At 43.9% G+C, this 24,941-nt stretch overlaps 4 protein-coding genes across 5 annotated transcripts; 2 read left to right on the top strand and 2 right to left on the bottom strand.

Annotated features, from left to right (window-relative positions):
* Positions 1-10,425: 10,425 nt before the first annotated feature.
* On the top strand, positions 10,426-15,384 carry LOC144700656 (L-type lectin-domain containing receptor kinase SIT2-like). Of its 2 annotated transcripts, none has more exons than XM_078572112.1 (2): positions 10,426-13,042; positions 13,116-15,384. In XM_078572112.1, the coding sequence occupies exon 1, from the start codon at positions 10,827-10,829 to the stop codon at positions 12,810-12,812; it is 1,986 nt and encodes a 661-aa protein (XP_078428238.1). In that variant the 5' UTR covers positions 10,426-10,826; the 3' UTR covers positions 12,813-13,042; positions 13,116-15,384. The 2 variants fall into 2 exon arrangements, with proteins under 2 accessions (XP_078428238.1, XP_078428244.1); XM_078572118.1 differs by having other exon boundaries at positions 10,426-14,797; positions 14,890-15,384.
* LOC144700673 (pentatricopeptide repeat-containing protein DOT4, chloroplastic-like) lies at positions 12,815-15,297 on the bottom strand. The gene is made up of 2 exons (XM_078572141.1): positions 13,339-15,297; positions 12,815-13,272 (listed from the first exon to the last, which is right to left on the bottom strand). The coding sequence occupies exon 1, from the start codon at positions 15,295-15,297 to the stop codon at positions 13,687-13,689; it is 1,611 nt and encodes a 536-aa protein (XP_078428267.1). The 3' UTR covers positions 12,815-13,272; positions 13,339-13,686.
* A 20-nt stretch (positions 15,385-15,404) lies between the features above and the next one.
* Positions 15,405-16,685, top strand: LOC144706543 (Tetratricopeptide repeat (TPR)-like superfamily protein). Its single transcript, XM_078579547.1, has one exon. It carries the CDS (start codon positions 15,405-15,407, stop codon positions 16,683-16,685), a length of 1,281 nt encoding a protein of 426 aa, XP_078435673.1.
* A 4,307-nt stretch (positions 16,686-20,992) lies between these two features.
* LOC144700668 (Concanavalin A-like lectin protein kinase family protein) lies at positions 20,993-23,848 on the bottom strand. The gene is made up of 2 exons (XM_078572126.1): positions 21,706-23,848; positions 20,993-21,138 (listed from the first exon to the last, which is right to left on the bottom strand). Exon 1 carries the CDS (start codon positions 23,684-23,686, stop codon positions 21,725-21,727), a length of 1,962 nt encoding a protein of 653 aa, XP_078428252.1. The 5' UTR covers positions 23,687-23,848; the 3' UTR covers positions 20,993-21,138; positions 21,706-21,724.
* Positions 23,849-24,941: the final 1,093 nt, after the last annotated feature.

The following is a 24,941-nucleotide window of genomic DNA, read 5'->3' as shown; positions in this document are numbered from 1 at the left end:
TTACTTTTGGAAAACGTTGTGGCATCACATGGGCACCAAATTGGGTTTTAAATCTGATTTTCACCCTCAATCGGACGATCAAACTAAAGTTGTTAGTCAAAGTCTTGGGAATATTCTCCTTTGTCTTCTACATGAACATCATGGTACTTGGGATTCTCTACTTTGTCGCGTTGAATTTTCATATTACAGCTCTGCCACAAGGTAAAATCCTTTTGAAGGTACCAATGGTTTTAATCCTAAAAAACCAATTGATTTACCCCTGAATAGTCTGCATGATCAAACATATTTTTTGATGAATCATTTATCCAACATATTCATGCCTTATATGTTGAGATTGAAAATAAATTATCTTCATCAAATGAGATTCATTAGAAATTGGCCGATCCGCCATCGTCATTTTAAGGAATTCCAAGTGGGGATATTGTAATGATCTAGTTAAATCCAGCTAGGATGCCCAAGTTATATTCTAAACTTCATTAATGAGGAACTGAGCCCTTCAAAAATTTAAAGAAAATAGGGATGAATGCTTATGTTATTGATCTACTTGAGGATTAAAGTATGAGCTCCACATTCAATGTCTCTGATTTAATTGAGCACAAAAGATCAACTAATATTCTCAGTGAGTTGATTGAGCCTTCCCCTTTTCTTCAAAGTGACACAAACCCCATTCCACAGAATATTGAGCATTCAAGTGAGAAAGAAAAAATTGATTTTAGTATCACCAACCAATTTATCTCTATTCCTGAAGGCGGTCAACATAGGTTTCTAGTGAAATGGGCTAACCAATTTCAGATGCTTGTTGGATCTCATTGCCCACATTACTTGATCTTGCACCCCACTTGTGGGAACATTCTTCTACAACACCAATGAGCCCTTCGTTAGAATCAAATTCTTCAAACCTCGGAGAAATTGATGGGAATGAAGACATCATTGCCGCTAATGGAGATCAACAACCATTGCATGAGGAATCACAAGTTGATGAGCCAAAATCATCATTAATCATACCAAGTTAGCCTATAGCATGAAGGAATTCTAGAATGAGTGTCGTGCACTCAATTCCAAGGTTTGTACTCCTTGTCTGAACCTCATCCCAAAGAGGTAACTTTAATGACATCGATGATGGAGCTATTACTGAACTTGAAGATCAAGAAGAAGACATTGACCTTGAAGACCAAGAGGAAATGACAGATGATGGAGACATTGAAGAGGAGGAAAACATGGAAGATATTGAGGATGAATTTAATGACGATGAGACAAGTGATCTTGAATACAAAAATAAAGAACTGGTTGGATGCTATGACGACTTCGATGACCCAGAGGAAGTGCAAGATGATACTATGTTGGTTCATGAAAACCGTAAGGAGCTGAAGAACACTAATTCTCTTAAAGCAGAAGGATTTACCTACAACGCAACAGAAGAATCATGAGCTCCAGATTGAAATCATAAACTCTTGTGACACGAGTTTCCCCAACACAAGGAGAATGTGGGAAATGTTTAACATTCGCCTATGTTACGTTCTCTACCTTTCTTTTTCTATCTATCTTTCTCTTGCCTTTTCTTTTATACTCTCTCTCTCTCTCAACGTTATTTTTCTCTCTCTCCTCACTCAGCCACTTTATTTGACTTTTCTGCTCGCTCATACTCTTAGACGTCCACTATTATTAACTATTTCACTACTCTCTTCCCTCACTAATTTTCTCTCTCTTCTTTGTAATTTCCAAATTTGACTTTTCTCATAATCTCTCTCCCTTACCTTTATCCCATGACTTTCTTCTACGCAAACAACCATCTCACCTCTTCTCTCTACCACTTAATCTTTAACCGTCCATGGTTTATTTCTTCTCTAACTACATGTTTTCTTTTCCTTTAAAGAGTCTATGAGCCTGTCTATAGGAACACTTTTTTCTTGATAATTATTGTGAAGTTTTTTTATTATAAGACAGCGAATTCTTTGGCGATAACGGCAGCAAAAATAGCTATTGCGACATCTTGTCTTTGACATCGATCAGCCTGGGTTCCTCCCTCCCTTTCTCATACCTTGCCTTCCTCCATCCTCTTTCCAACATCTAACCCTTAACCTCACTGGCCACACAACTTTGTCTCACCCCCATAATCTCCACCTCATGTCTCATTTTCTCTTTTTTTCATTTATTCATCCATTCTCATGCCTTATCCCATCTACCTTGTGAGTTCAATTTCCACACCTTACCTCCCCCCTTCTCACACTACATATCAACATCTTCTCTCACCAACCAAATCTTTCACTTCGATTATATCCGCTTCACACACCTTCTCCTCTTCTAATTCATATCCATCCTGGAGCTGCAAATCAACATCAATCAAGGGCATTCAACATCATAACAACCAAGCTCTTGGCTCCCTTCTCCGAGGTACCTTGTGGCGCCTTAACCCTGAGATAAATGTTGGTTCATGATAACTATTGATTTGCTAAATATTGATTGGGTATTTTGAATCTTCTACTTCCATTAAGTTAGAGATATCATAGTAATTCCCTAATTGTCCTTGTTGAATCCCTTCTTCTCCGACTTAGTTCCCTTCTATAAGATTGAACCCATTTGGAACTCTCAATGAATACTTTGTTAATTTTATTGGATATTAATTTAAAATTTTCACAAAATCCGATATCATGTCGCATGTCAGAGTACCACATGGCCTGGGAAATGTCATTCCTTTGTTCGTCACACCCTTCTTAATCCACTAGTTACTTTAGGTCCTACATGACACCATCAAACCCAAGTTCTTCACCAGCCATCAATGCTAAAATCATTACACTCTATGAATACTCACATATTGGGTGCCCCCACTACATACAACTTTACATTCAATTGAAACTTCTCGCCTACCCCGGCACTATTGATCTGCTAACAAACAAGTCCTGCATCTCACTATTCATGCATGGTGTTAGTGTACCTTTCTAATAGTCACTTGCATGCTTCATTTCTTATTAAATTGAAACTTACACATTTCACCAATTGACCTTTTTTTTATTGCCTTTGTCTTTTATTGATTGTGCATGCTGCCAAATGAACTGTTTTTTTGCAGTAATATTCTTAAGATTAAGGTTTAAGGGAATTTTAGTAAAATACTTTAATATATGTTTTGATGAATTTTCAAAGTAATGCATGCCTCAATAGGGGTATTGATCAAGGACAATAGGTCCTCACTCAACTTGATTAATTGTAAGTGAAGATAAAATAACGACCTTAGTTATATTAAAATGTTAGTTAGTTTGACCATAGGTTAGCAGGTAAAATCATAGATTTGGAACTTGTATTTTTTTTTGACATGAAGATAAACACATTATCTTACACTGTTCAATTGTTTGTGTGAATTTGACTTGATTTGATTGGTTTCATAAGTTCAAATTCGTAAATACTACCTTGGGGTATTTAAGGCTGAATTTATTGATGATTTAATGAAAATTATTTACATGAAGATATTTCTATTCAATGGTGATATCTTGATTAAAATGAATTATCAAACATAACTGACATTTTCATATTATTTTAAAGCTAACATTGTTGGCACAACGGCTAGTTTTTACTCTTAACACTTGACTTGTATTTTGAACTTATGTCAAATTCGTAAATATAAATATTTGAAATTAAAGGATCACTAATTCATATTGTCTAATCATAATCAATACTTGTGACTGTTGGGCTATTGAAAAATTACCATTATACCCTATCAATTTTATAAGTCCATAATTACATTTTTGAGCCCTAATTTCAACCCTCTCTTTTCTCCTTGCCCTTTGACAATCGCAATCCAAAAGCTGGAGAGATCTTTCAATACTTGAATAAATTTTCAGGCAGTTTTTAGCATTCCTTCAAGATTATATTTGTTGCTAATATCAATTTGAGTCCATAGAACTTATAATCATGGTTTTTGTTGCAGGGTGAATCATGATTCAAAGGAAAGAAGAGCGGCCTCTGAACTTCTCACATGCTTGATTAACAAATTTTTTTATTGATTTTGAGATTTGGTGCCACTTATGAATAGTTTCTAAAATCTATACAAATCCATATAACATAGAACCACATTGTTTAGTTGTGTTTTGAAAAAATTTCAGGGTTGTATTTGATTTGACCTCTGGAGATTTATTTGATTTGATTTTTAATATTTTTTTTGAAATAAGAGCTGTTTTTAATTGAGTTATAAAACCTAACTAGGTAGAATCATCTCATTTGGTTCAAGACTGGAGAAAATATTTTATTTTTTCAAGCACCAAAGGTCAAACACAAATTAATGAATTTCATCTAAGAAGAAATGTAGGGAAGAAGAGGACTTGAGGAAATAATGACCACAAATAGGGAGATATTTCTACAGGGAGGTCATAATTACATTTAATTTTTTTTCTCTGATAAATTTATGATCTAAAAGTATTTATGTTTACATACATGAAATTAGGCCTTGTCTTAAATAATACTTAATGAATTTTTATACTAAGTTTTGTTGAGGAGAACTTATTGTTTATAAATATGTTGTTCTTTCTAGATATTTGTGGTCAGCCAGGTTAAGGCTTTGCGATGGTCGGGCCATAAGAAGGCTTTAGGGGCCAAGTTGAAGTAGGGCACGAGATATCATTCCATCAAAAACTTTAGGGGTTGAGGAAGATAAAGCTTCATGGAATTTTTCATTTTTTGGTATCCTTGTTCAGCCTATTTCCAAATGATTTTCTTGGGGGGCACTCACACAAACACAGTTAGGGTACATCATCACCTCCGGACAGATACTCCCGAAGAATATTAAGGATTAGCCTAAGCTATCTAATAATAATTGTGTCTCCCATTTTGTCTACCACATTTCCTATGCAGAAAAAACCTAGGTTAATTAAACAATGAAAAATAATTTTTCAAAATAATTTATATAAAAAAAAAATTACGCCCCTCTTTGGTTTTTCTTTCACCACTTAAACTAACATCCGCTTATTGACCCAAAATTTACATGATCAACCTGAGCTCATTTGCATCATCCATAATACATAAATCATGCTCCATGTTTCCATTTTAAGCTGTCAGCACCATTTTTACCGCAACCCAAGGTTATTTGTAATTTTTTATATTTTTTATAATGTATAAAATACTGTTTTATATGTTAAAAACAATAAAAATAACTTGATAAAATTCAGTCCCCGTGCACCCTATAGATTGAGCCTTGATGACATTGTGATAATTAAGGGAAAAATATTAACCGATTGCATTAACTATAAATTATTAACAACACATTCACTCCAAAAAAATATTTCATGAGCGTCCTTCAAAAAAATCATGGTGATACTTTACCTTCACTTACCCAGTTACGAGTTAGTCAAGAAGAACTTTGAAGAGATGACAAAAATAATATAAGAATTTGATGTCTAATTTTAATTGTATTTTTATCATAATTTAGATTATATATAAATACTTCTATGATTTATGCTTTGAATCACACCATTTTAGTGTCACCAAATAAATGGGTTGTTCCTCATGGAGACCTGGTATGAACTTTATATAAAGTTTGCGGTAGTTATGGTGGGGGGGGGAATTAGGGTTGATGACTAATAAAATCAAAATTAGGGTAAATTTTTACATCGTTGTGGATTTGAGTTTAATTAATGAAATTTATAAGCCTTTACTCATAAAAAATTTGACAAGCTAGTGATGAGCAAGGGAAATCTCCAAATGGAATGTATCTTAGGGAATAGCTTCCTCTATATGGTGAATTTAAGAGGATGAGAAGGGACACTGAACAGATGAGAAGGGGCATGTATGGCGTAAGAGGTAGCGATAAGATAAAGAAGGTGAATAGATATAGGGATAGTAACGATTCAATAAGAGTAAGAAGAGTGTTACATGAGTGGTAGATAGTGGATCATGAATGAAGCAAGTGAAAACAAGAGAGTAGGATGGAGGACAACATGAAGAGGTGACAATAAATCAGGATGAGAACTAAGGAGAACTAATAATAAGAAATATCTAATTTACGCTTTACTATTTAAATTAGGGTTTAATATATGGCAGGCAGTTTTGAAGACAAGATGTGATGGAGCTAGTGGAGTGTGACCTAGGGATGAAGGATGTGGATGTGGGGAATGAGGGAGAAAAAAGATGGAGGAAGATTGTTGTATAGGGTTATTCAGGTGTATAGAGGGAAACACGTGAGGAGATCATTAAAACATAAATGATACATGACATAGGTGGAATATGATACATGACGTGGGTGGTAGATGATGATGTATTGTGATGGGTGATGGTGGATAGTGATGAACCGCCTAAGTGTGGATGATAGGTAGATTGATCAACAAGTCATCAAGAGAAACATTACATGCTGCCAATGGTAAGAAACCCCATAGTATAATTTTCTTCATAAAATGATGTAACTATCTATTTTATACAATAATTACATCATTTTATATTAAATAGTATAACATCTAAATGTTCTCATTTCTTTTCCTCAAAATTTTTAATTAATTAGGTGAGATAGAAAATACAAATATATATTATAATGTAGGTGGTAGAGAATAATATATATACATACATATCATTACAAGATATATCCTACATTCTAATGTATAATTTTTTTTTTCTATATCACCCATTTCATTAAAAAATCAAGTATCCTATATAACAATATTATATATATCTTACTATTCCCTAATTATTATTGTTATTAATAAAATCATAACAAAATCTATTGGCTAGTATTTATTATTGTAGTGTTGTTACAACTTCTTTTGCGTAATTTTGATGTATTTTTCTACCATTGGAATACACATTTTCATGAAGCCAATGCATATCATCTATATTTATATATTGTATAATAATACTTATCACCTTTGTTGGCTATGGTACATGGATCATACAATGATTGTGACTGAAATTTAAGTTACATATTTATGCAGTTACAAAACTATTTTTTACTGCAAAATGATTTATTCTTTTATTTAATTTATTTGTTCCAATATACACTAATGTATATCTTGCAATGATGGAAAGTAACCCTCTCTTCATCATATTTGGTTTGTATGTGAACAATGACAACCTTTAATAGAATGGTTTGTGAACCACAATTACACTAGGAATAAACATGTTGATCATGTAAATTATAACTTATGACAAGGAGAACCTACCTCCTACAACTATACATCTCATGGACATGATTCATTGGATCATAGCCTAGGGTCATTTTATTATGTTAGCCCTCTAAGCCTCAAAGCTAACACTCACACATGCAGTTTAGATATGATTATTTAAATGACCCTAGTTCTGGGCATCATCTTTATGGGTATGATAAGTCCAGTCATCTCTGAAAACTGAATCTAGTTTTCTCTCTCTTAAATTCTGGTGAGACAAGTCCTCACAACCGAATTCTATCAATGACTCCTACTTAAGTAATGTATTGCATCATAATGACAAATAATTTGATTGTGGGGATCAGGACAGAACTTATACTTCATTAGTAAAAAATATTTGTATTTATTAGATTCTAATTTTTAAATCACGTCTTCACTGTTGACTCATGAAATAAAATATAAAATCTTTATTAAGGACTGAAAGTCATATCTGAGAAATGGCCATAACTGGAGAGCCCTTATTGTGAGAATGACAAGATTTATGGATATGGAAAACACAATGCACATTGATAAGGAAAAAAATCCTTGAGAAAGTAAAAAATATCATATGAAGAGCTGGTGATAGATAACAAAGGATAAAAAAAATATTCATAAGAATACTAGAGACAATTGAGGTATCAAATTGGAAATAATGTAAGGAACATTTGAGCAAAAATATGAAAAATGAAAAACAAGGATAAAATTACCTCGAGCACATATAATCAGTTAGTTGATAAGTTCCATGGAGAAGAAGTGAGCTCAAAGTTATAACCTTGGTTGCCATGTAGAAAGAAAAACATGGTTAGAGAATGAGCATGAAATATACTAAAATCAAATTTTTTATAATTATTTTTGAGATTTATCATAATGATTATGGGGTTGAATTTTATAATCATTTTTCTAATATGCATTCACATTTTCACCTCGCCAGGGTAAATATATTTTTCCTTTTGATCAAATATGTAAGTCAAATGATGCAGCACTTACATCATTAAGTGATTTGACTCGCAGCATAGATGAGACTACGTCAACTGTATGGAATACTTAGCAGGACTATGTGACTGATATTAGTGAAGGGGAAATGTATTATAGACCTCTTGATGAGGTCCCATGTTGAGGAGGTAACCCTTATAGGAACACCTAGAAGTAGAATCTCCAAGCACTAAGATAAAGAACTAATTTTAGTTAAAAGGAAATAAAATAAATCTTAATAGATTGTATTTATAATTATACCGATATTTCTATCATTCTATGTGGTCTAATTCGTCTATTCTCGAGTATATAAGGACTTGATGCTTATTGACGATGCAAGCATATCATTATTACTTTATTATATGATCAAGAGTGTTGACACGATAAAGTTAAAATTATAATTTACCCGATGAAGTTATATGAATTTTTTGGGTGAAAATTTTAACCAGCGCTCTTCTTGGAGATACCCTGTAACATATATCAGTTTCCATTTTGAAGCGAGCATCATCAAAGAAATCCTTGGTAGATAAATAAGGACCATGAGAAGTCAAATGTCACAGTATAAAGATAGAAAATGACTTATGCGTGGGTAATTGAGTATATTAGTTTAAGAATTATTTTTTTTATTTTACTTATTCAAAGGGCTAAGTATTTAGTTCTCTAGACTAAGACTATAGACAAAGGATTGTAAATGGAAGGCTCAGGGGAAGAGACAGTACCCAAAATAGGATTTGGAAATAGGCCAAACATAGGGAAGAGATTTTGTCTTTACATCCTAGTTCTATTCCTCAGATGGGTGTTCATTTACTTACCATTTATCTAAAAATTTTCATTTCTAATTCAACATCATATTAGGATTTTCTTAACAACTAGAAATACAAATATTTTTGTAGCCATTGATAAATTAGTTATATTCATAATGATTTATCACGTTTGGAATGGAATAAAAATGGGTTGTTAGAGGCTTAGAGCACAGATAAAAAAGTGAAAATATTATAGATTCTAATTAGATATTGAAGAATAAGCTAACTGTTAAATAGGGCATTAGTTAGATACCCATGAGATAGATTATGAAGATTCATATACCAGGAGGCAATAATAAATGTCATTTAAGTTATATTAGCATTTTCTTGCTCGTCAGAATGGATACGAATAGTGCAGTCCTTAAAATTTTGGAATAATATTAAATGAAAATCATAAAATAACTTATAATCCAAAATTATTCATATTGCAGTTTAACGGATAATTATATTTAGTAATTTCATTTGAGTAAAATATTAAGCTAAGATAGACTGAGTTGAATATTCATCAAAATGAATACTTTTGGACAATGTCTTGACATTTATTCTAAAAGAAAGTGACAAGGGGGTTGGTCAGCGATGACGAATTCCTAAGAGAGGACTGTGGCAGCAGCAGCGAGTATGGGACTACGGTTAGAAGTAGCAGGAGACGATAGAAGGCTCCAAAAATAAACGGCGGATGGTAGTGGCAGATGATGCTAGCACTTGCCGACAGTAAATGATGGAGTGTGTCAGAAACAGAGGTAACGGTGAATGAGAGAGGTATGTAACGTCAGCGAATCTATAACTCTTTATCCGATGAATACGCATGATTATGTCTAATTGGATTATGTCTCATAATAACTCGTCGCCTTGAAAACCCATCACAGACTGTGATTCACAGTGTCCCCCTAAATGGACGTGAATATATATTTTATGTGAGAACTTAGAGAAAAGAATGATAATAAATAATAATCAATAGTAACCATCAATTTTCGCGACTATTAGTTCAAAGGTTTCTAATATTTGACAATGCTAGTCCGAGCTCCACGGAGACTTGTGTATGATCCTTCGACAACGGTAGAGATCTTTGCTCCTTTTGGATCGTCGTTCCAGTGGAGCAAGACTAAAACTAAAATCCTTGACGCATTACAGAAATCCCCTCAGCTCAAACTCCATTGATTGAACCCTGGTTTTTATACAAGTCCCGTCGGCAGGCACATAACAAAACGCTAAACTTTAACGTGTTTAGGAGGAAATTGAACGAAAGGCCATAGAGACGCGTCAAAATTCACCAAGTGGGCAACGTTTCTGCACACCTTGTCGATACTCCATCACGTCTGTTTACTTCATAAAGGCTGGGGCCTGTTGGAGGTAGGGACTATCGAGTCGGCAGATCCAGTAAATCTCCTCCTGCACTCGAAATGGAAGATGGGTCCTCCTCGGCAGTCCCGTAAATCTCCTCCTCGGCAGTCCCGTAGCAAGGCTCATGAACTCGAAATTCTGGCCCTTATCGTCCAAGGGCTAGCCCTATCCTCCTCCAATGGAAGATGGGTCCGTCATCTGTCCAGTAGCCTAACTTAACGCCTTAAAGAAGGCTGATCACCCGTGTCACCTGCCTAAGGATGATGCAAACGGTTTCCTTTTTGTTCACGGAGTTCTCGGCGGCTAGCCTACTCACACCCATTCACTGAAAGTCTCAGCTTCTTCCTTCAGTGGGGTCGATGACTTTGACGGTGATTGCCGCACGGCAGCAGGACCTTAACCACACCTTAATGGAGGGATCTCTAGCCGCCAGATCCTTCGGCTCCCGTCTTTTTTCCCTTCTCTTCATGTGCACTTAATGAATGCGCTCGCATTAACTCCTGCAGATGCAGAAAGGAGGAGGAGAAGAACAGGGTAAAAAGAAGAAATAGGAAGAGAAGTTTCATTCCTCGCGTTTCAGATCCCTTCCTTAGCCATGATCCCCCAGATTCTGCTTCGAATCGCTGTGCTCATCGTTTTCATCCCAGCCTGTATCTCCGAGCAGGCCGGAGAGAGCTTCGTTTTCTATGGCTTTGCCGGCGCAAATCTGACCCTTAGCGGGCAGGCCACGCTTACCTCCGCAGGCCTCCTCGAGCTGACAAACGGCACGAAGGAAGAGCTCGGCCACGCCTTCTTGCCCACTCCTTATCGCCTCACAGATTCATCCTCCTTCTCCACCAGCTTCATCTTCGCCATGGTGCCCAAGTACGAAGACTTGGGGGGCCATGGCATTACCTTTGCGCTATCCCCGACCGTAGATCTCGCCGGGTCCATGCCGAGCCAGCACCTCGGCCTCCTCAACACGTCCGACAACGGGAACCAGTCGAACCACATCGTCGCCGTCGAGTTCGATACTGTCAAGACGGTGGAGTTCCACGATATCGACGATAACCACGTTGGGATTGATGTCAACAGCTTGGTTTCTATCAGCAGCGCCTCCGCCGCGTACATGGACGGCGGGATACGCAGAAACTTTAGTCTCTTGTCCGGCCGGCCGCTGCGCGCTTGGATTGAATACGACGCTCTGCGGACGATAATAGAGGTGACGATAGCGCCCGCCGAGCTGCCAAGGCCGATGAAGCCGCTCATCTCTGCCTCCGCCAACATCTCCTCAATCGTGAAAGAAGAGACCTTTATCGGGTTCACGGCTTCCACGGGAGCGGCGACTGAGAGTAACATCATTCTCGCATGGAGCTTTAAGCTGAACGGCGAGGCCGAGGAGCTCGACCTATCCAAAATCCCAAAGCTCCCGACCCATGATCGACGACGACACCTCGTCTTGCCCATCGCGTTGTCCGTGGGGATAGTCTCGGCGGTCCTCGCCGCTGCTATTTCCGTTTTTATCTACTATTTGAGGAGGAGGAAGTACGCGGAGCTGCTGGAGGACTGGGAAAAGGACTACGGGCCGCAGAGGTTCTCCTACAAGGATCTTTACGTAGCCACGAGAGGGTTCGGGGAGGAAGAGATAGTGGGGGCGGGGGGATTCGGGACGGTTTACAAGGGCGTGATGCACTCGACTAAGGCGGAGATAGCGGTGAAGAAGATAGCCCACGAGTCTCAACAAGGAATGAGAGAGTTTGTCTCGGAGATCGCTAGCATGGGGAGGCTCCGCCATAGAAACCTGGTGCAGCTTCTCGGGTATTGCCGCCGGCAGCGGGAGCTTATCCTGGTCTACGATTTCATGTCAAACGGCAGTCTCGACAAGTTTCTCTTCGATCAAAGCAAGCCGAGGCTCAGCTGGGAACAGCGAATAAGAATTATAAGAGGGGTAGCGGCGGGGCTTCTGTATTTGCACAGCGGTTGGGAGCAAGTCGTCGTGCACCGCGATATCAAAGCCAGCAACGTCCTCCTCGACGGCGAGCTCAACGGGCGGCTGAGCGACTTCGGCCTGGCGCGGCTCTACGACCATGGGACCAATCCGCAGACCACGCGAGTCGTGGGGACGCTGGGCTATCTCGCGCCGGAGCTGACCAGGACCGGCAAGGCCACCACCATGAGCGACGTCTACGCGTTTGGGGCCTTTCTTCTTGAGGTGGTCTGCGGGAAGCGGCCCATAGCCGCGCACCCTGACGAGCCCATGCTCGTGGACTTTGTCCTCAAGAGCTGGAAGAAGGGCGCGATAACGGGGGCAGCGGACCCGGCCATGGCCCCCGGGTCCGGCGAGGACGCGGCGGAGATCGAGCGGGTGCTCGTTCTCGGTCTCCTCTGCTCGCACCCGGACCCCGAGTCCAGACCCACCATGGCCCAACTAGTTCAATACTTAGACGGCGACACGCCATTGCCTGAGATGTCACCAGAGCGGCTCGACGCCAGCGCCGCGGCCCTCCGCCAGAGCGAAGGCTTCGACGAGTTCATCATCACGTTCCCTTTCACCTCCGGAACGCCCTCCACGGGCGAGTCCCTCTTCTCGCAGAGCCGCTGACGAGTCCATGAACCTCTTCATCAACTACGAGTTCTACAGTCTGAGAGAAGAAGGGCGGAGGACTAGAGGGGATCAGGAGGAAGAGGAGAGCTCATAGCAGAGCTGGAAGCTGGAGTGTAGAAGAGAGAGGCGATGGCTTCATTGAGCTTCTGCTTCCTGGGGCTCATGGCCGCTGTGATGAGCTCGGAGAGAACCTTATCCTCATCCCCCGGCTCAAGCTTCTGCAACAGGTACTCCTTCACCGAGAACCCTTTATCTTCTGTCTCCGCTTCCTCGTCCTTAACCTCGGCGGCGATTTCACAGGGAGTTAGCGGATCGCCGGCGGGCAGAACGTGCTTCTCGGCGGTGACTTGCGGTTCTTTCGGGAAACTCGCTTCGCCGTTGCAAGGTGTCCTCTCCGGCATAGGAACCACTTCGTCATGAGAAACCGGCGGCAAGATCGAGTCTTCCACCGTCAAAGCTGCCAAAAAAGTACCAAAATTAGGGTTTCGACGAGGAAGAACGACGATCAAGTGTGAAGACCTACTTTGGGTTCTTCCCTGACAGTCTCCTACGACGCCCTTCTCTTCAAGGCCGTCTCCCGCGGAGCTCTTTTTCCTGGACAGTCTGCGCTTCAGTCTCTTCGCCTTGTCCTTAACCTTGGCTAGCATCGACTTCTCATGGCGTCTCCCGCGCTCTTCCGGCGCGTCCTTCGTCGTCCCATCGCATGCACGTAGAACCACGTCGTGGACTTGCGCCATCCCGGCTCTCCTTCGGGAGGAAAAACCTTCTAAAGAGGCTTTAATGGCGGTCTCCCCGCCTTCGCCGCTCCTCCGCCCGCAACCAACGGCGCCCCCCCAGCCGCTCGTTTCCTTTCCTCTCAATCTGCCGGTCACTATTCAATCCAGCTCCGCCCGGGCTCTTTCTTAAGGCCTTCTTCCGCCATCTTCTTCCTGACCGCAGCCGAGTTACTCCAAAGATCCATCTCCGCGAGAAGATTCGAAACCAAGACGAAGCCGGAGGTGTCGCGAGGATAGAGTTCAAGAAGCCGCGCCGCCGCCCGCGCTGCCATCGCCGTGTCGCCGCGGGACTTGGCGGAGGAGGCAAGAGCGCGGAAGGCTGAAGGCGAAGGCCAAGCCTGGAGAAGCAATTCCGCTTGTTCCAAGTGTCCCGAACGAGCTAAAAGGTCGATAATGGCGGAGCAGTGCTCCTCGCCGGCGCCATGCACCAGTTTGGAGAAGAGCTCGGCGCCCTCTGCAACAAGCCCGACGTGCCCGCAAGCGGAGATCAGGGAGAGGAAGGTGATCCGGTCGGGTTCGACGCCTGTAAACCGCATGGTCCGGAAGAGCACGAGAGCTCGGTCGCCATGGCCGTGCATGGCGTAGCCGGAGAGAAGAGAGTTCCATGAGACCCGGTCGGGGGCAGCGATGGCGGTGAAGGCTATCTCAGAGTCGCCCATCTCCCCGCACCTCGCGTACATGGCCACGAGCCCGTTCTGGACGAAGGCGCCGGAGATAAGCCCCGTCTTGATGGCCATGGCGTGTATCTGCTTCCCTTCTTCCAGCGCTGAGCCTACTCCCGCAGCCCAAACGAGGCTGCCGAAGGTGTAGAAGTCCGCCGCCATGGCCCTCCGCTTCATTCTGATGAACTCCTTCACCGCTTCTTCTAAATTACCCACCAAAGCGTTCCCTGTGATGATTGAATTCTGAAGAACTTGGTCGCCGCTTGAATCGGAGACGACGGACTTGGCGAATTCCTTAACGCCGCCGTGTCTGGAGTACAAGCTCATCAGCGCTGAGGAGACGAACGGGTCTGCTTCGATGCCCAGCCGGATCGCTGTGCCATGGACGCGCATGCCATAGACGACGCCGCTAGTTCTCGCGAAGGCCGCCAACACGCCGCTGATTGTCACCTCGTTCGGCTCGATTCCTTCGTAACGCATCTCTCCGAGCAATTCCATGGCCTCGGCGTGCTTCCCGTGTGTCGCGTACCGGATGATAAGCGAGGTATAAGTTACTGTATTCCTGTCAGACATTTCTTCGAACAGCTTCTGCGCATTAGTGATGGAATATCCGTATTTCGCGTAAGTGTCCACCAGAGAGGAAGCCACGACGACGTTGTTGCAGAAGCCGAGCTTAATGGCGACGCCGTGGATAGCGGCGCCCGTCGGCTCTCCGGCGAGAAGCACGGCGGAGATGGTGAACGGAGTTGCCCGGATGCCGGCCGCCTTCATCTCTTTGAAGACTTTCATGGAGGTTTGAGGAGACCCGACTCTCGCGTATCCGCCAATGAGGGAGTTCCAGGCGACGGCGTTTCTAAATGGCATTTCGTCGAACACGTTCTGGGCGTTCGCCATTCTCTTTGATTTGCTGTAGGCGTCGACAAGGGCGGTGGCGACGAAGACATTGCTAATAAAGCCCAGTTTCAAGACGGCAGAGTGAGCGGAGAAGGGCCACGTCGTCGCAGAGATGAGCTTGACGAAATCGTAGGCAGAAGGAGGCGTCATCTCACAGTGACAACCAGACGGCCGCCATAGCTTTCCAAGCCAAAGCTTCGATCTTTATAAGAACCCAGAAGTTGAATTTTCAAGAAAGTCTTCTTGGAAAGCATGATATGCGAGGCAGGCGACCGGGGCGTCTTCGCCTGCCCAGCCTACTGCGAGCCTGCGGCAACCGGGGCGACGTAAGAACGGGCGAGAGTCTTCACGCGGTCGCCGTCGTTTCATCCCTTGACGACGATGTCTTCGTTATCTCCTCTCTGATCGACATGTACTCTCGCTGCGGCCTTGGCCGCGGCGCTCGCAAAGCTTTCGGCGAAGCAAGAGAGAGAGATACAGTCGTCTGGAACTCGATGATTGCAGGCTACTCACGACTGGGCTTACCCTTCGACGCCACGCGCGTCTTCGTCGCCATGGCCGTCGCCGGCCCTCAGCCCGATCTCACCTCATGGAACTCCCTCATCGCTGCGTTCTCTTCACGCGGGCTGCTCAGAAACGCCGCCTACTTCTTCAATTCCATGGAATTATACGGGCTCAAGCCGGACGTCTTCTCGTGGACTTCTCTCATCGCCGGGCTTGTGAGAGATTTCCGTGTTGAACAAGCAATGGAGACTTTCAGAAGAATGGTGGTGGTCGATGGAACAAGGCCGAGGTCGGCGACGATCAGTGCTCTTCTCCCCGCTTGCTCTCTCCTCGCGGATTTGCGGCGTGGGACGGCGCTTCACGCGCTAAGTGTTGTCGTCGGAGTAGAAGAAGATGTGCACGTCGGCAGCGCCCTGCTTGACATGTACTCGAAATGCGGGTCGTTGGAAGAAGCAGTAAAGGTGTTTGAGAAAATGCCTGAGAGAAGTACTATCTCCTGGAACTCCATGATATTCTGCTACGCCAACAACGGGACTCCGTCTGAAGCGCTGGCTCTCTATGGAGAGATGAAGAAGGCCGGGGCGGAGCCAGATCACTTGACTTTCATGGCGCTTCTGACCGCCTGCAGCCATGGCGGGCTTGTGGAGCTCGGATTGGCGTTCTTCCGCGCCATCCAAAGAGAGAGGAAGATAACGCCGAGAGTGGAGCACTACGCGTGTTTAGTGGATCTTTTAGGGCGTGCAGGGCAGGTTTGCAGGGCCAAGGAAGTCGTCAAGGAGATGCCTTTGGCGCCGGATCGGTTTGTGTGGGGAGCTCTTCTTGGGGCTTGTAGAATGCATGGTGAGGTGGAGACCGCGGCTATGGCGGCTGCGCAGCTTGCAAGACTTAGTTCAGAGCGACGGGGGAGTTGCCTTCTGATGTCTGACATCTTTGTTGGGTTTGGGAGGTGGGAGGATGCTGGGAGGATGAAGATGCTGTCCAAAGGCCGGGGATTGAGAGGTCTTCCCGGTTGCAGCTGGGTCACCACGTCATGATCTTGGTGGTCTTGATAATGGAAGAGCTGAGGTTTTTTGTAAGATCGTTCATTGATAAAGAAAGCTAAACGTCTCTGATGTCGGACGACGTCGCTGTCATCGGACGGGTAATTCACTAAAGTGAATGTACCAACGTGAATGCAGATGACCTAAGTAGAATGTACGTGCAGGTCCGACTTGCGGGAAGTTGTCGAGTTTCGAGCTCTGGGGCGGGCGACCGATAATGATTACGGTGACCTTCTGACCTTCATTGGAGCGACGACGGTGATTACGGCGCCGAATGGAATAATTCCGTAGGCTCGCACGTAACGGACGGGCTCGACCCATACCTAGGCGATCGCTCATGACATAGTTTTCTCGGTAATGCCGTCGGTCGAAGCGGCTATCGCGGTGCTCTCGGGTCGGCCAGACCGCGAACGGCGATGACCAGGTGGGGAGGACTCCCAGCTTCACATGGGTTTGCTGCGGCAGCAAAGGGTCAAGGGTATCCTCACAGCAGTGACTGGCGCAGTGGACTCACGGCGCCGCGAGGGTCGGTTACAGCGGTGGACATCGACATCGCAAGGGCTTTCGCGACGTTGATTGGCGTGGCAGATCTGTCACGACCACGGGAAAATGGTCTTCGTGCAAGACAATGGGAGGCCGGCGAATCACTAGGGCGCGGGAGTCCACGGTGGTGACGGTGGGTTTGGGTGCTTCAGTTGATGGGAAATGGGGGGGGGATGGGGGAGGACGATTTTTTCTTCTCCCCTGACCTATTCTCTTCCCCCTCCTTCTCCTTCTCCTTCTTCCTCCTCCTCTTCTTCTTCTTCTTCTTCTCCTTCTCCCTCTTCTTGGTGAGACCTGGACGTGGGCAACTGCCAAAATGAAAATTCAGATCTGAGTAGAATTGTCCCCGTCATGGCCTTACATAGGACCATGATGGGTCCTTACGAGAGGGTCCAATGGTCCATTAAGGAGGGTCCTTTAACACAAGGACCCTCCTTGCAACAACATTAAAAGTAAGAACGACTCAAACGACACGTAGACGGCGATGACGAAGATGAAAATGATGAAGGTGATGACGGAGACAAAACAATAAGACAATAACGAAAACGAAAACACCAAAAGAAAGATGAAATCAAAACAGGGGAAAGATATCGACGCGCTTTTCACCCGGGGTGCGTAAACTCGGGTGCCTTCATTTGCGCCTTGGCGTGCCGGTCGGGCGGGACGCGAGCTGGCTGGAGTCCATGAAGACGATGACGATGGTTTTGACTGTTTTGACGACGTGACGACAATCTCAAACGGGCGCTCTCCATCAAACTCTAGGGAACGACACCTCCGGGACGTGACGCCCCAGACGTGACAGAACGGATGACGAAACATGACGGACAGTGACGTGAAAAAACTTTCTTCACTTGATCGTCCTGTCACACGTCCCAGCGTATGCAAAAAAAACTGTCATGTTCTCGTCACGTGTCTCTCCCCAGGGCGTCCCGTCACGTCCACGTCACCGTGTCGGCGTCATCGTCACCGGTGACGTGAATGAAACCCTTAATGAGATAAATTCTTCTCTCTTGCTCTTCTCTCTTTCTTTCTCTTGAGCTCTCCTCTCTTTCTCTCTCCTCTCCGCTAGCTGGGCTGGCCTTCTTTGCTGAAGTTCTTTGATCAGGTTGCTTCATTAGGTTACATAATCTCCACTCTTGCGACGGCACGTTTCTCTGAAACCTTATGGCGTGGGTAATTTTTGATCTTTGAGACCCCTCTTGTCATTTGCTTTCATCGCAAAGTTTCCTGGGTTCTTTTATTATCTGTTAGGAACACACAGAAATCAACTGATGCATCCCCCAATTAGAGCCCTTCCATTTTTCTTGGCTTCATTTTCCAAGCAAAAATTTGACTTCTCAAGATTATCCTCGAGTCAACGCTCTAAATAGGGACTTCTGTCTAAAATGCCAGGAAATCAAAATGGTTAAAAATAATGATTTTTTTTCCTGTTTAACTTTTCAAAAATTCTGTCACAGCCATCATCCGTAACTGCCGTTCCGCCACGTCACGCGTCGTGGGCACCCCTTCACCGTCACGACCACCTTGTCATCCATCACCGTCACCGTCATGGACCCCTAAAACCGTCACCATCACTATCACATCATCCGCCACGTTTCCATCTCCGTGACGTGTGACGTGACGAATGACGCAAGCCGATCCCTAAACATCTCCATTCTCTTTCTTATAGACCTCCCCAGCTCTGAATTTTAACTCATATTAGTCTTAAAAATAGCATGAGATAATTATGAATGGATAACACATTAAATACCAAGAATCAATCTTAATTGACGCTAAAGTTTCAGAGATAATTCTGAATGCTTTGTTTCAGAAATATGTGACGAACATGAACAGTCATTTGATGGAATTTCACCTCAAGCGTATTTTTTTGAATTCCATCTTATAATTTTATCTTTCGTCAATATGTGAATAAATACATCCCTTTGTCTATACAAGCAAATGTATCAATGCCATATGGCTCTAGATATTATAGAATATAAAACTCTAGATTTAATAATTTTTTGGACCAGTCAATGTGTGCCACGCGCACACTGCGCACCCAGGGTACCCCTTTCACAAGAGAATAATTTACACTGTTCCATCCTTTATGTTTACTTTTTATTTAGTGATAAAAAATAAATACCTGTAAGTGAATAAACATTACACGCAGTTCCACGTAAAAAAGATATGATAAAGAAAATATGATAGAGTAATAAAAATTGAATTACTCCTTTGTTGACCTTTTTAGATGTCAGTATTCTCTAATCAAAATGATGATACTAGACAATATTTAGCATTTTCTTCTTCAATGTGAATAACATAACCATTTATGAATGTTCAAAGTCATATTCAAAATGTTGCAAGGCTTGAATGTCTAAGGTTTTACGGTGGGAGGAACATGGATTGACCATGTTTTGACATCTTGTTGAATTTCTTTTTATTGAAATAATGTATTTAGAGACATAAAAATCTAAACAAATATTCTTCAGAACAACAAGCAAAATCCCTCTGGTAGAGATGTCCAGTAACCAAAATCCCTCTGGTAGATATCAGTAGGTTCGTTGGGGTCATAAAAATGTATTACTTATAACCATGTTGCCATTTCAAAATGCATCTGGGAAAATTTGAAGAAATCAAAACACCTAGTTCATTCAGCATCATCCAAAATGATATATTTAACAACATGCATAAAAGATCTCCTTGTAAGCTCTATGGAATAAGTGAGATGAAACATTCATGGAAATACTAATCACAATTTTTAAAGGTGAACTAGTGATTAGTTAGTCGTAAATGATCAAATGGTACTTTATTGAGTTGCTTATCGATACATCCAACATCCAATACAATTATAACAGGATGAGAATATGGATGGATATACCCTCTTTAATGAGAATTTATTTATATACTTCTTACGTCACTAACATACTCTCAGTGAGGTTTTTGTAATGATTCTTCGTCATAGGATTAAATGACTTGAAATTTCAAACCTTTTTTTTTTCGAGGGGAGTCTGAATTACTGCCATTTCAGCCGAGTCGCCATCTCAACCAAGGGCTTTATGTCTAACTTTGTATCCAAGAGAAGCATAAGTCTCAAAATACCGAGAACACATAAAAGAAAAAAAGTTCACATAAATTCTGAGAAATAAACGATTGGAAACTAGAGTAGTATGCCATCACAGACTAATCAAGAACATACATATGAAAGTCGGCTAGTTACAAGCTAGTTTAAATGCCAAGTTTTTTACCCTCTCAAAATACCGAGAACACATAAAAGAAAAAAAAAGTTCACAAAAATTCTGAGAAATGAACGATAGAAAACTATAGTAGGCCATCACAAAAACTAATGTGAAGTTTTTTACCCTCTTTTTCATGAATTTATAGATTTGAGACGTAATAAAGTTATTTGTTGAAGTACATCCCATCTTCTAAATTAGTTCATAGTCATCATTCTTTATTTTATCACACTGTGAGACATGTCTCTTATCCTGAAATTTCGTTTTTTGAGCTGTTAGACTATTTTTATTTTTAGTGATAATGGTCTTCTCAAAGTTAGCAAAGGCCCAGTTATGTGTTTAACTGCCCACCATGGAAGAGACAAAATTATTTGTTCTTGATGGCAGTACTTAAATGGGAGATGTTGACAAAGTTTGAACTTTATCATTTCCCTAATATAACGGTAAATTATAGCTTATGTAAATTTAATGTGAATGAGAATGGCTGAGGTGACTTGATTCGATGTAGATTATCCAGAGGAAATTCGACAAAAAACTAAATTGTTTCTCGATAACATGTGATGCGTCCATCATAAGATCATATATTAAGTATCATAAAGATTACCCCTTTTCTGAGTGCGAAAATCATCAGGGAGAAACGAATCTGAAAAAGCGGGTAATTGGGCAGTCCTTGGGCTCCATTCTAGATAATACTGAAATAAGAAACGTAAAATTTATTAGTAAATACTTAAAATGTGACATATAAAAGCTAATGAATAAAAAGGTCATGATTAAATTTTTTTTTTTTTTTTTAATAATGGCTAAGGATGAAGAACCTAGGGAGATATAATGAAAAACGCACAAGAATCTATTACTAATTGGGGTTAGATATCTTTTGCCTGTTCGAGGGGATTGTTTTGGAGGCTAGACGACGTAATCTCTCGATTAAAGGAATCCCCTTCAGAGAGTTCAACCAACGCAACTTTTCACAGGTAACAGCTACTATCCATTCCCTAATGTCCGTTCCATTTAAGACCATCATTAAACTGGGACTGCAATGAGCAAGTTAACCGATAAACATGTCTTAACGAAGGACACCTCTGCGCAAGTGCATGACCCATACTTAAAAACACGTCGCTATAACCTTAATCAGCATAAACGGACCACTTTAATGGCATTAAGTGACATCCACCAAATATACACTTGTCCAATCATGAAATTATCCCTACCAACTCTCAGGTTTGACAATATTTTAGACCGCTTTGCCCAGGTTTACTTACAGTTCTATGGCCGGCCTACCTAAGATGACACCTTCTCGAAGGACGACGAAGGGTAAGAGTGAACGAAGTCGTCGAACACGGCGGGGCTCCGGCCACCGTCGTCCGGCGGCGGGATACAAAGCGAAGGTAACCCAGCGCCGCCGTCGAGGTATCGGACGACTTCTCTCATGGTGGGTCGGTCGGAAGGGTTCGGGTAAGAGCACATCAGCCCAATGCCGACCACCAACGCCATCTCCTCCTCCGCATAGTCGCCGCCGAGGCGGCGGTCTACGGCCTCCGCCACCCGCCCCGCCGACCACAACTCCCACACCCAATCAACCAGTATAAGCTCCTCCGGCTGAGCCTTGGGCTCGACGGGGCGCCTCCCGCAGACCACCTCCAGCACCAACGCGCCAAACGCGAACACGTCCGAGCTCGTCGTAGCCTTCCCAGTCCGAGTCAACTCGGGCGCGAGATACCCCAACGTTCCCACCACCCTCGTCGTGCTCGCGTTTCCGCCATGCTCGTGCAACTTCGCCATGCCGAAGTCCCCCAGTCTCCCCCCCATTTCCTCGTCAAGCAGCACGTTACTCGCCTTCACGTCGCGGTGTATCACCACGCTCTCCCACTCCTCATGCAGATAAACCAGAGCCGCGGCTACGTCTCTGATTATCCTCACTCTCTGACCCCACGATAAAGCCCCCTTCGGCGGGTCCTCGAACAAGTGCCCGTCGAGGCTGCCGTTGGGCATGTAATCGTAGACCAACAGTAGATCTCCTCGCCGCCTGCACCAGCCTTGAAGCTGGACGAGATTACGGTGCCTTAGCCGTCCGATGGTGGCGATCTCCGCCACGAACTCTCTTATCCCTTGCTTCGATTCGTGGGCTATCTTCTTAACGGCGACCGCGGTCTTTGCACCTCCGGGAAGAACTCCTCTGTAGACCTTGCCGAACCCGCCCGAGCCCAGAAGGTCCTTGTCTCTGAACCCTCTGGTCGCCGTCTTCAGCTCCTCGTAGGAGAACCGGTGAGGCCCGTATTCTCTCTCCCACGGCTCGACCACGTCGGCGTTCTTGATTCGATAGTAAAGGAAGACGCCGCCTGTGACGGCCGCGGCGAGAAACGCCGCGGCGGCGGAGCAGGCGGCGGCGGTCAAGGTTGGGTTTTTCTTCTTGGGGTGCGGGAGGGCTGGCAGGGAGGAGAGATCGAGGGACTGGGCGAGGCCGTTGACCTGGAAGCTCCAGCCGAAGAGATAGTGCGAGCTCGCGAGGAGCCCCGTGGAGCTCGAGAATCCCACGAACATCTCCTCTAAGAGCACCGGTGACAAGTCTAGGGGGAAGGAGATCAGCGGCTTGGCGGGTTTCCGAGAGAAAGGCGAGACGGAAACGGTGAGGAGATTTTTAAAGCCGTCGTAGTCGATCCAGGCTTGAACTACGCCGCCGCCTTTGAGGTTTAGATAGTGATTAACGCCGCCGTCGTAGTAGGCGGCGGCGGCGGAGGCGTTGGAGCGCATATCGTAAATGTCCACGCCGACGTGGTTATCGTTGATGTCTCCAAACTCGAAGTCTTGGACTGTGTCGAACTCGACGGCGAAGACGTGGTTGCTGGACTTGCCGACGTCGCTGGCGTTGAGGAGGCCGAGGTACTGGCTGGGGAGGCCTCCACGTAGCTCCTTCGAAGGGGCGATGGTGAAGGCCAGGCCATGGCCGCCGAGCTTGGGGTATTCTGGGATGATGGCGAAGGCGAAGGCGGTAGAGAAGGAGAAGACAGACCCGTCGGAGGAGTTTCGGAAGCGGACTGGGAGAGGGTAGAAGGCGCGGCCGATAAGGCGGCTGGTCTCGTTCGTTAGTCGAATAAAACCCTCCGCAGCTATCTCGGCGATGCCGTTCAAGCGGATTGCTTGGTTGCCGGAGAAGCCTTTGTAGATGAACTTGACCTCCTGCGCAGCGATAGAGGAGGTGGTGGAGAGGAAGAAGAAGAACAGGAGAAAGGCTCTGCTGCGCATTTTCGCAGCCGTGGAGTGTTGAAATGGCCTGACGAAAGCCGCGCCAATATATGTCTTCTCGCAGGGAAACGTGTTGGTTATCTACGGCTGGATAAAAAAGTTTGTCTAACGGGCCCCTTAGCTCACATCCCGAACGAAAAAACTCGTCACTCGCACCGCTTTCCTTTGGTGCTTTCCGATCGTGCCGTTCATTCTATTCAACTCTCTCTCTCTCTCCTTCCCTCTCAACGAGTAGTATCGCACTTAGAACTCGGTGCGTAGAACCAGTCTGCTTTCGTCGTCGCTATTCATTTAAGACGATTCACTGAGGTCAAAATTTAATGGCATTCAGGCCTCGGGAAGAGTTTTCTTTTGTAGCCAAAGTTTACTGGCGATGGAGGTCCTGAAAAACCACAGTGCCCTTGTACTCCCGGAAGTCAAAAGTTATCTGCCACTTTCTCTTTCTTCTAGTCTCCCTCTTCCCTTCAAAATCTTTCTCAACCTCTTTTTTGTATCTATGGATTGACGGGCATAGAAGATAATATGTAGAGAGATAGATGGATGGATAGATATATATACTCATGTATAGACAGATATATTGATGAATGGTCCAATCAAGGGCGTCGTGCAGTGCGGTTTGAAATCTGGACTCGGCCTGAGCATTCAACACACCACACACCACGGCGGTTTACAAAGGCAGTTTGGTTGTTCAGGACAGTGTATCCACAAACCAAAAGATACAGTTAAAGTCGGCGGTTTTGATCCGTTTCTTATAAATAAAAATCGCAGATTAAACAAATGGCTCATGAGGGTGATTGGTCTAACATGATTGAGTCCAGTACTAGAGTTAAAAACCTATGTTAACAGAATTTTTGGGCATTAAATGTACGTAGATTTTTTGTTCATCAATGGGCACCACTACTTTAGTCCAGCGGGGAGTGGTTGTGGGTGGTGGATTTCCTTGTATCAAATTTACGTATACCATCACTAATCTCAAATGGGGTGGAAGAGATTGAAACCTGGGACGGTATAAAGTCAAACATCCCTGGCCTGCCAGTGACTCTCTTCATTCCTTGACAAATCTACGTCAATTTCTCCGGCGGATCCTAAGGAAACCACGTTGGCTTGTGAGCCGCGCGCTGGACTCACAAAACTTTGACCGAAGAGTTACAGCTTGCTGCCGCCTCGGGCAGGCAACTCCACCAAGAGTTTTCAAACGGTTAAAGTCAGCAAAGAATAAAAACATCGGTAAAAGAATCTGCTTGTGGATAAAGGT

Source organism: Wolffia australiana, chromosome 1 (genome assembly GCF_029677425.1).
Source record: "Wolffia australiana isolate 7733 chromosome 1, ASM2967742v1".
NCBI lineage: Eukaryota > Viridiplantae > Streptophyta > Magnoliopsida > Alismatales > Araceae > Wolffia > Wolffia australiana.
This window is presented reverse-complemented; position numbering and strand designations above follow the sequence as displayed.